At 52.0% G+C, this 10,645-nt stretch overlaps 2 protein-coding genes across 2 annotated transcripts in view; one reads left to right on the top strand and one right to left on the bottom strand.

Moving 5' to 3' along the window:
* Nucleotides 1-2,990: 2,990 nt before the first annotated feature.
* POLD2 (polymerase (DNA directed), delta 2, accessory subunit) lies at nucleotides 2,991-9,393 on the top strand. Its single transcript, XM_006832254.1, has 10 exons — nucleotides 2,991-3,213; nucleotides 6,378-6,499; nucleotides 6,687-6,810; nucleotides 7,022-7,136; nucleotides 7,258-7,456; nucleotides 7,556-7,636; nucleotides 7,960-8,117; nucleotides 8,340-8,467; nucleotides 8,872-8,973; nucleotides 9,236-9,393. The coding sequence occupies exons 1-10, from the start codon at nucleotides 2,994-2,996 to the stop codon at nucleotides 9,391-9,393; spliced, it is 1,407 nt and encodes a 468-aa protein (XP_006832317.1). The 5' UTR covers nucleotides 2,991-2,993.
* A 549-nt stretch (nucleotides 9,394-9,942) lies between these two features.
* The window catches only part of AEBP1 (AE binding protein 1), a 9,636-nt gene continuing 8,933 nt past the window's right edge, over nucleotides 9,943-10,645 (bottom strand). The window contains exon 20 of the mRNA XM_006832253.1: nucleotides 9,943-10,508. Within this exon, the coding sequence (XP_006832316.1) occupies nucleotides 9,943-10,508 (566 nt within the window). The remainder of the gene's footprint in view (nucleotides 10,509-10,645) is intronic.

Below are 10,645 nucleotides of genomic sequence, written 5' to 3'. Positions count from 1 at the left end.
ACATTTACTGTTGAAGATCAAAGACCACAGCTTTCGGTATGGATTACATCTCAATGTAAAGAAAACAAAAATCCTCACCACTGGACCAAGAAACAACATTCTTAGCAACAGAGAAAAGATTGAAGTTGTCAAGGACTTCATTCTTCTTGAATCAACTATCAACACTCATGGAAGCAGCAGTCAAGAAATCAAACAACGTATTGCATTAGGCAAATCTGCTGCACAAGACCTTTTTCTTAATGTGTTGATGAGCAAAGACGTCAGCTTGAGAACCAAAGTGCGCCTGACCCAAGCCATGGTATTTTCAATAACCTCATATGCTTGCTGAAGCTGGACAGTGAATAAGGAAGACCGTAGAAGAATTGATGCTTTTGAGTTATGGTGCTGGAGGAGACTATAGAAAGTGCCATGGGCTGCCAAAAGAACCAATAGATCCATTTTGATAGAAGTGCAGCCAGAGTGCTCCTTGAAGGTCAAGATGGCCAAATTTCATCTCTCATACTTCGGACATATTGTCAGGAGGGATCAGTCACTGGAGAGGGATATCATGTTTGGTAAGGTGGAGGGTCAGAGAAAAAGAGGAAGACCCCCCAGTGAGATGGATTGGCCAAGCAGCAGCATCCATGGACTCAAGCGTGGCAACAATAGTGAGGTTGGCCCAGGATCGGGCAGTGTTTCGTTCTGCTGTGCATAAGGTCGCTATGGGTCGGTATCGACTCAATGGCACCTAACAACAAGAAGAAATGTACTGGTGTGGCGCGGTGGGTTAATGCGCTAGACTGCAAAGCTGTTTGAACTGCAAGGTTGGCAATTCACACTTACCAGCAGCTCCTCGGAAACCCTATACAGGGTCGCTATAGGTCGAAACCAACTTGACAGTACTTCCAACAATAAGTGTGGTACTGTGGGTTAATGCGCGGAGCTGCATTAAGATTCAAATTCACCAGCTGCTCCTTGGGAACCCTATATAAACTCACTATGGGTCGGAACCGACTCCACAGCCCTTAACAACAACTTTTTAAACAACATAAAACAAAGCATATTGGGAATCCGGTGTTCTAAAATGGATATAGCAACTCTTTAAGTTTTCTTTGGAAACATCCCATTTCAATAAAATAAAAAAAAAATTTTAAACCGGCTCCAGAACCATAATTTTAAAACTTATTAATATTCCAGAGTCTCAGATGTAGAAATCCCCGTGTTTGCTAGAAATGGACTTAACCTTTTGACTCAGATGAACTAGTTTGTAAAAGTTACCTGAGGCCTTTGTCACACCCAGTTCCATTTTTCTTTATCAGATGCTGTCTGTCCAATTTCCCTTATTAAATCCAGTCATATTTCTCTTAGACACAGTCCAAAGAGTGTTCAAGCAACATAAATAGAAAATAATAATGAAACCTGAGCACCAAACAGGAATTCCCCGAAAAGAAAAAGGATAAAGCAAATAGGAATTCATTTTCCCAAAGTGCGGTGAAAAAACAGAACAGATGGGAACCGATTTCCCCAAAGTGGCCACTGAAATTCCAAACTACCTCTAATACATTCAGTGCGATTTTCAGAAACAAACAACTATGTAGTTAATAGCATTTCTGAAGCTGAACCCCAAACTAGCGTCCCAGTAGGGAGTTCCAAGGTTACTTTTCTTAGATATTGAGGATTCTGATCTCCACGGACTGAAACCGGGGTTTCCCAGACAGAATTCCTAAATGAGGAGTGTGCAGTGAGTCTTGGATTGAAATTTTCTTGCCCATCTCATCATCACATGAATGTCTTTCAGGTAAGACAAGCACCCGCTTATTGATGCTAAGCTCCTGTAAATGGTTTCCTGGTGCTTGATGAGTTTGAACCGCCGATCTTGCAGTTAATAGTCCGGTACTTCTCCTACAGTGCCACACGAGGCCTCCATTCCTGCCGTCTCGACAGCTCTTCTCCCACCAGCTGTCATCAAGTTCACTTGCTCCCCTTTCACCAAGAACTTGTCTGACTAACTGCAAAAAGCACGGTGACCATGTTTGGTCACTTGGCCAGACATGGATGAGCCAGCAACCTCTCTCACTTAGTGCAACTCCACTGGAAAGTCAGAGCACACCCACGCATGCGCCCTGTCCCTATGGAGCTGGCCCCGCCCTACGTTTACTAACGCAGTGAGGAGGCGTGGCTCAGCGCGTGCGCAGCGCGGGAATGAAAGGCTGCGCGCGGCTGTTGGCGGGACACTTCTCGCGGTGAGGGGCGGGACTGTGAGGCGGCCGCGAGGTAAGTGACCATCCTGCTGCCAGGCTGTTGTGGAGTGGGACGGCGGAGCCTCGCCATCCGCCTAGGGACGCTCTCTGCAGGCCTGGGGACGGATTGAGCCCCTAGCCGAGGAGGGCCTGACGTCACTCTGCGGCCTCCGGGGGCTACGAGTTCGAATCCGCACTCCGAAGTTTGAAGTCTGGGCAGTACCAGCGCTCCGGATATAGCTTTGGTTTTACCAGGAGTTTGACGGGCTCCGCTTGGTGTCTGCTTTCGATCGGGCATTGCAGAAAACGATCAGGTCTGTGTTGGGGCGATTCCTTAGGAACGGGCTTACAGGTGTTGTGTTATCAGAGGCTGGGGCAGCCACTGATGGGCACCGTGGGAGATCCGGGGTCCCGCTGGGAGCTCTGCTCCGAAGGAGCATTCTCGGATTCCTGTCCTTCCTTTGGGTTGAGGGGTGCAGGACCAGAAAGTAGATTCCTGGGTTCCCACCTCCGTGGTCTTTCCTGATGCCCTTTGGGGTGAGGATTGTAGGACCAGACAGTAAGTTCCCAGGTTCCCACCCCAGCTGTCTTTATTGTCCTTCCTTTGGCATGCGGATTGTAGGACCAGACAGTAAGTTCCCAGGTTCCCACCTGATGCCCTTTGGCTGTAGTGAGCTCACTTAGTGAAGCTGCCCTAGGGTGGGGACAAGAAGAGGCTTCTTATGTCTTTGCAGGACCCAGTTGTTGGCTTGGGGCTGGCAGCCCAGCTTGGACATGTTCTCCGACCAGGCTGCCCAGAGCGCTCCCACCCTGCTGTCCCCACTGTCGGCCAGCACCCCCACCTTTGCTCGGGTGCCCGTGGTGGGCTACACCAACTGCTCACAGCCCTTCCGGCTGGGGGAGCGCAGCTTCAGCCGTCAGTATGCCCACATCTATGCCACCCGCCTCATCCAGATGAGACCCTTCCTGGTGAGCCGGGCTCAGCAGCACTGGGGTAAGTGGTAGTTTGGTGAGATGCCTCCCCACAACCCTTCAGAGCAGACCTGGGACTTGTAGAACTACTGTTTCAAGAAAATTGGCAGAGCTGGGGTGCTTATTCCACTTAAGTTTTGGGAAGTTTCTTAACCTTTTAGTGCCTTGGTAATCCTTGTTTGCTCAGTGGTTCAAGCTCACCAGCTACTCCTCGTAAACCCAATACTAGGTCACTATGGGTTGGAACCAACTCGACAGCACTTAACAGTGACAACAAGAATTAACAGCCAACCCTATGCTTAGCAATAGAACACTACCCAGCCCTGGTCCTGAGCCATCTCATAATTGTTATGTTTGAGCCATTGTTGCATCTGGTTGGGGGTTTTCCTCTTTTCTGACTCTCTACCAAGTCCTGGTGTGGCGCTGTGGGTTAATTAACGCGCCAGACTGCAAAGCGTTTCAACTGCAAGGTCGGCAGTTCAAGTTCACCAGCTGCTCCTCGGAAACCCTATACAGGGTCGCTATGGGTCGGAACTGACTCAACAGCACTTCACAACAACAACCAAGTATGAAAGGAGCTCTGGTAGCATAGTACTTATGAATCGGGCTGTGAACCGCAAGGTCAGCAGTTCGAAACTACCAGCTGTTCCCCGAGAGAAAGATGAGGCTTTCTGCTTGCGTAAAGATTTATAGCCTCGGAAACCCTGTATAGGGCCCCTGTGAGTCAGAACCGACTCCATGGCACATAACCGCCACCAAACACTAAGTATAATGTCCTTTTACAGGGACTGATCTCTTCAGGTAATATGGCTGAAGTTTCAAGGAGCATTCTAGATGTAATTATTCCAAGACAGATTTGTTCCTTCCTGCATTCTATGCAATGGTACAGTCAGTATTTTTAACCAACACCATAATTCAAATGCATTCATTCTTCTCGGTCTTCCTTGTTCATTGTCCAGCTTCCGCATGCATATGAGGAGATTAAAAATACCTTGGTTTAGGTTTTTTTGTTGTTGTGTGCCCTCGAGTCAGTTCTGACCCATAGCAACTCTGTGTCGGGTTTCTGAGGAGCAACTAGTAAGCTTGAACTGCCATCTTCAAAGTGACATCCTTGCTCTTCAGCACTTTAAAGAGGTCGTTAGCAGCAGATTTGCCCAATGCAATATGTCGTTTGATTTCTTGACTGCTGTTTCCTTGAGCATTGATTATGGATCCAGATAAAATGAAATCCTTGACAAGTTCAATCTTTCCTCTGTTTCATGATATTGTTTATTGGTCCAGTTGTGAGGATTTTCGTTTTCTTTACATTGAGTTGTAATCTGTACTGAAGGCTGCAGTCTTTGATCTTCATCAGCAAGTACTTTAAGTCCTCTTGAATTCCTGCAAGCAAAGTTGTGTGGTCTGCATATTGAAGGTTGTTAATGAGCCTTCCCGTCCTGATACCACGTTCTCTTGATTTCCTCCAGCTTCTTGGTTTATTTGCTCAGCAAACAGATTGAGTAAGTACAGTGAGAGGCTACAACCCCGACACATACCTTTCCTGATTTTGAGCCACATAGTGCCCCCTTGTTTCACTGACTGCCTCTTGGTCTAGGTACAGGTTTCTCATGAGCACAATTAAATGTTCTGGAATTCCCATTCTTTGCAATGTTATCCATAGTTAATTGTGAACACAAGTAAACATGTTTCTGGTGTTCTCTTGCTGTGAGTCAGGTGGATCTACTGTTAACAGTGATATATATCCCTTATTCCATATCCTCATAGGAATCTGGCTTTAAGTTTTGGCAGCTACCTGTTGGAGCTCTGGTAGCGTAGTGGTTACAAATTGGGCTACTAACCTCAGGGTCAGCAGTTCATAACTACCCGCTGCTCCACGGGAGAAAGATGAGGCTTTCTGCTCCTGTAAAGATTTATTGCCTCAGAAACCCTGTACAGGGTCGCTGTGAGTCGGAACCAACTCCAGGCACATAACAACAACACACCTGTTGATATGTTGCTGCTAGTGTTTTGAATTAACCTCACAGTTTTACTTGCATGTGATATTAATGATTGATAATATCTGCATTCTGTTGGGTCACCTGTCTTTGGAATGGGCACAAATAGGGATCTCTCCCAGTTGGTTGGCCAGATAGCTGTCTTCTGAATTTCTTGGCACAGGCTAGTTAGTGTTCACAGTGCTGCATCATTTGTTGAAACATTTCGCTTTGCTTTTTGTCAATTCCGGAGCGTTGTTTTTCAATAATGCCTTCACTTCACTTTGGACTTATTCCTTCAATGCCATCAATTCTTGGTCATTGGCTACCTCTTGGGATGGTTGGACGTTGACAAGTTATTTTTGGTGCCGTGACTCTTCCTTCCATTTTCTTTTTGATGCTTCCTACGCTGTTCATAATTTTGTCAGTGGTGGTGGTGTGGCGTGGAGTCGGTGTTGACTCATAGCGACCCTGCATAGAGTTTCCGAGGCTGTAAGTCTTTACAGGAGTAGAAAGCCTCATCTTTCTCCTGCAGAACAGCTGGTCAAACTGCTGACCTTGAAGTTAGTAGCCCAGTTCAGAACCACGACGCTACCAGAGCTCCTTATATTTCAGTATTGCAAGTTGAGTCATGTTTCTTCAATTCTTTCAACTTGATAAATGCTGAGCGTGTTCTAACCTTTGGTTTTCTAAACAAGGAATGATAGTAGGTTATCCAGGCAGCTGTCTCCACAGGAATAGGGGGATAAGAATATGAAGTTTTCTATTTTAAGTATCTCTGGCCTCACTGGGCAAGGCATTGGGGGATGGAAGAAGCAAAATTGTTATAAGCGGCTGCCCTGTTTTTCGGCAGGGTTATGCTGAGACCCGGCAGCGTACCTCTTCCTAGGAACCAGTGTTGAATTTTAGTTGTTAGTGGAATAGCGCTATGTGTGAGCTTCCTGCCAACAGTGTATGACGACAACTGGGCACAAACTGGGTGGCTTAAGACAGAAAGGCCCTCTGCCATCCCTCATGGGGCTTCCAGAGGAAGTTACCTCTTCCCTCTCTGCCTGGCAGCCCTGGGCTTGTGGCCACCCCACTCCAAGCTCTGCTCCACGATCGCATGGCTCTCCTCGGAAGGACACAGTGACAGCAGTGAGGGCCCTTGTCCTTTATGTCATCTATCCCGGCATAGGCAGGGCACTCTCTGAGGCTCTGTCCCTGTGTCCAGGCAGTGGGGTCAGGGTGAGGAAGCTGTGTGAGCTGCAGCCCGGCGAAGACTGCTGTGTGGTGGGGACCCTCTTCAAGGCCATGCAGCTCCAGCCTTCCATCCTGCAGGAAGTCAGCGAGGAGGTGAGGCCCAGAGATGGGGGTGGTGACGAGAGTGGACGTTCACCTCCCTGGAGCATTGCCCTGGCCTTGGGAGGGAGGTCCAAAGAAGGTGGACTTCGCGGGGTTTGGCTTCAGTGCTCTAGCGTTCAGATGACACAAGTGCCTGCTGGTGGGCCCTGGCCAAAGACCCCCTCTCTCCACATTTCAGCACAACCTGCTGCCTCAGCCTCCTCGGAACAAATACATTCACCCAGACGATGAGTTGATCTTGGAAGATGAACTGCAGCGGATTAAACTGGAAGGCACTATCCCCGTGCCAACGCTGGTTACAGGTGAGAGTGGCCCCGGCTCTGGTCGCATCCCGGACATGGTGAAGGGCCCTGTGGTCACCTGTTGAGTCAGGCAGACAGAATCAACAGTAGGAATGCGGTGGGTGGCCTTCTACATGATGACCCCACCAGCAGAGCAGGAGAACAGGCTGATGGCGGCAATCTCAGGGACTGGGAGCAGGGGCAGTGCCTCCTGACACCCCCTGCTCCCCAGGTACCGTCATGGCTGTGTTTGGTTCCGTGAGAGAAGACGGCAAGTTTCTAGTGCAGGATCACTGCTTTGCTGACCTAGCTCCTCAGAAGCCGGTGGCACCCCTAGACGCAGACAGGTGAGGAACAGGTGTTGGGGGATCCAGAGCAGAGACCCCTGCCATGCTACATGCTCATCCTGCGGGGAAAGACCTCCCCTGGGGGCTCACTCACCCCACCCCTCCCCTGCTTTTCTCTCAGGTTTGTGCTGCTGGTGTCTGGCCTGGGTCTCGGTGGAGGTGGTGGCGAGAGCTTGCTGAGCACCCAGCTGCTGGTGGACGTGGTGACGGGGCAGCTGGGGGATGAAGGGGAGCAGTGTTGCGCTGCCCACATTGCCCGCGTCATACTGGCTGGGAATCTGCTTAGCCAGAACACTCAGAGCAGAGATTCCATTAACAAGGTACATGGCCCGCGCCAGTAACCTCGGGATGCTGGCTGGCTACGAGGGCCTACAGGGTGCGTACCGCCTCCACCACTGTGCCGCCTGTGCTTCTTGCAGGCCAAGTACCTCACCAAGAAGACGCAGGCAGCCAGTGTGGAGGCCGTCAAGGTGCTAGACGAGATCCTCCTGCAGCTGAGTGTAAGGGAGCCTGGGCTGAGGGGGGCCGGCGGGGTGGGTGGGGGCGGGGCTACCGATACATGGGCGGGACAGGTGGGTGGGACTACAGGAGATATGGGCAGGGCGGAACTAAAGGAGCCGTGGGGGCGGGGCTACCAGAGACTGGGGAGGGGTAAACTACTGGAGACGTGGGCGAGTCCCGTGGGGCAGGGCTACATGAGACTTGGGCTGGGCAGGTGGGGTGGGACTGGGCTAGGAGATGTGGTTGGGGACAGTGAGGCTGTAGTAGACATAGAAGGTAGGTGGGAACAAAGGGGTTCGCCTGACAAGTGGCGTCCTGCTAGGCTTCAGTACCAGTGGATGTGATGCCTGGTGAGTTCGACCCAACCAACTACACGCTGCCCCAGCAGCCCCTGCACCCATGCATGTTCCCGCTGGCTAAGGCCTACTCGACACTCCAGCTGGTCACCAACCCCTACCAGGCCACCATCGATGGAGTCAGGTACTGCAGCAGCTCAGGCCTTTGGGCTCAGGTGGAATCATGACCGGGCAGTGGGTCAAGAGGAAGTGACAGGGTGGTGGTCCAGCTGGAGTCAGACTTTCTGGTTCCACGGTTGGTCTGGGCACACCGATCAGCATGAGCCCCTGGGGGTGGCAGGGTCCTCAGCAGTCAAGGCCACACCCCACCCCCCCAGGCCGGGCTTCAGTGAGCCTTACCTTGCAGGTTCTTGGGGACGTCGGGACAGAATGTGAGTGACATCTATCGGTACAGCAGCATGGAGGACCACCTAGAGATCCTTGAGTGGACCCTGCGGGTCCGTCACATCAGCCCCACAGCTCCTGACACCCTAGGTAATGGGACTGGCCCCATGGTGTTCACAGGGCTTCCTGGCACCGACTTGCAGCCACTGGCCTTGCTGTGACCTAAGGAACTGATCAGAAACCTGCTGTTTCTGTGAAAGCTATTCTAGAATTGCCATTCTCGCTGTGGCAAGGCCCTGCTTGGGGCTAAAAGCCTTGGGGACACCTTGGAAGTTGGAGCTGGTCAGAGTTCTGTGCCCTGTACCCGTCCAGCCCAAGGCTGGAACTCATTGACCAGCCTTGACCCACTGCACCACCTTCATGGTCTCCTAGGACATGGAACAGTCCTGTTGTCATTCAAGGTGCTGGGGCACCTGGCAGCTCGAGGCCTCAGTGCTTTCCAACAGGATTCTAGCCCCCAGTGGCAGTGACGACAAACCCTTCTTTTCCTCCAGGCTGCTACCCCTTCTACCAAACTGACCCCTTCATCTTTCCGGAATGTCCTCATGTCTACTTCTGTGGCAACACCCCCAGCTTCGGCTCCAAAGTCATCCAAGGTAAATGTCCTGTGAGCACAGCCCGCCCACCATGGGGTGGGGGCTGGGGTGGCCTGCAGGACTAAGACAATTGTAGAGCTCCGAGACGGCCAGCTGGATGTGCTCAGAACAGGGCTGGCATTGCGCCCAGCCCATGTGATAGTCATCACCATCAGCTTTGGACCTTTATACTGTCCTAACCCTTTTCATTTCTGCTCCAAAGAGCTATGTTCTTGGGGAAGGACGCATCAAATCTGAAGGTTTCCACATGGTTTCCTCCTAGGACCCGAGGACCAGACCGTGCTCTTGGTGGCTGTCCCTGATTTCAGTGCCACACAGACTGCCTGCCTCGTGAACCTACGCAGCCTGACCTGTCAGCCCATCAGCTTCTCGGGCTTTGGGGCAGAGGATGAGGAGGACCTGGGAGGCCCAGATCTGTGATCCTAATCTGCCTAGGCGAGCCTTCCCCGCCTTCACTTTGTAAATAAACCCTCAACATTGCTCCCCAGACTCAGGCCCTTGGGCTGAATCCGAACGTCCAAAGTGGGCCCTCTGGCACAAACTGCTAGAGAGGGCACCCATGAGTTGAATGCAAGCCTCCCACCCACCCTGAGAAGCCCCCTGCTTCCCTTCCCATTTTCAGGCTGTTCAGGTGAGAGGGAGCTGTCTGCTGTGGAGTGTTTTATTGGAAGGGCCAGGCAAGGGGCCTGACTGCTGGCTGCTCCCTCCACCTCTTCTGACCCGTGCCACCCTAAACTGCCCCCCATAGCCCCGCAGGCATCCCCCAGGCCAAGGCAGGGTAGAAACTCAGAGGTGCCTGGTGGCCAATGTACAGACTCTTAACTCAGGTTTTGGTCACATTCTTGTCCCCTCAGAGGGGCAGGGCAGGGCAGTCCCCCACAGGAAGCCACTTGACTTCCTAGCCAGGCTTGCACCAGGCTAGTCCTCTATGTGGTGGAGGAAGGATGGGCAGAGTTGTCTGCCACATCCTCAGAAGTCCCCAAAATTCACAGTATAGGTCTCAGCTGTCGTGAAGGGTAATTCTGGGCCCGTGGCCAGCTCTTCTTCCTCAAAGGTGAACTCAGTTCCAAACTCTGTTACCACCTCTGTGTAGGTCTCAGTTTCCATCTCATCCCAACTGGTGGTGGTGGTGGTAGTGGTGGTGGTAATGGGGAGTAACGGGCCCCAAGGACCCGGAGTGGAGCTGGGGGGCAAGCTGGTGGAGAGGGCCGGGTCCACTGTGGTGGCGTTGACGCGGCGCATGCGCATCTGCTCCCTCATTTTCAGGCGGTACTGAAGTCTGCGTCTTTGCATCATCCGCTGCTGGGGAGTCATAGGGCGGGATGGGTCAATACGAGGGATGGGCCGGTTCCCATTCATGGCCAGGATCTCACGGATGCGCTTCCAGTTGGAGCGGGAGAGGATGAAATTGCACTGGGTGGCCCCGATGTCATAGTCCACGTTGCAAGTCTTGGCACTTGGGGTGTAGCCCTCTGCGTGGGCTGTCACACGGTACTCGCCGGGGTTCAGGATGCGCCAATAATCACCTCCACATGCTGCAGAGCGGGAACCAGTGGTCTGTCTCAGTGTTCCTGAGCCCCCCACCCCACCCCCACATGCTGCAGAGTGGGAACCAGTGGTCTGTCTCAGCGTTCCTGAGCCCCCACCCCACCCCCACATGCTGCAGAGTGGG

Source organism: Chrysochloris asiatica, unplaced genomic scaffold (assembly GCF_000296735.1).
Source record: "Chrysochloris asiatica unplaced genomic scaffold, ChrAsi1.0 scaffold00006, whole genome shotgun sequence".
Lineage (NCBI taxonomy): Eukaryota > Metazoa > Chordata > Mammalia > Afrosoricida > Chrysochloridae > Chrysochloris > Chrysochloris asiatica.
Note: the sequence above shows the minus strand (reverse complement) of the source record. Positions and strands in the feature narration are given on the sequence as shown.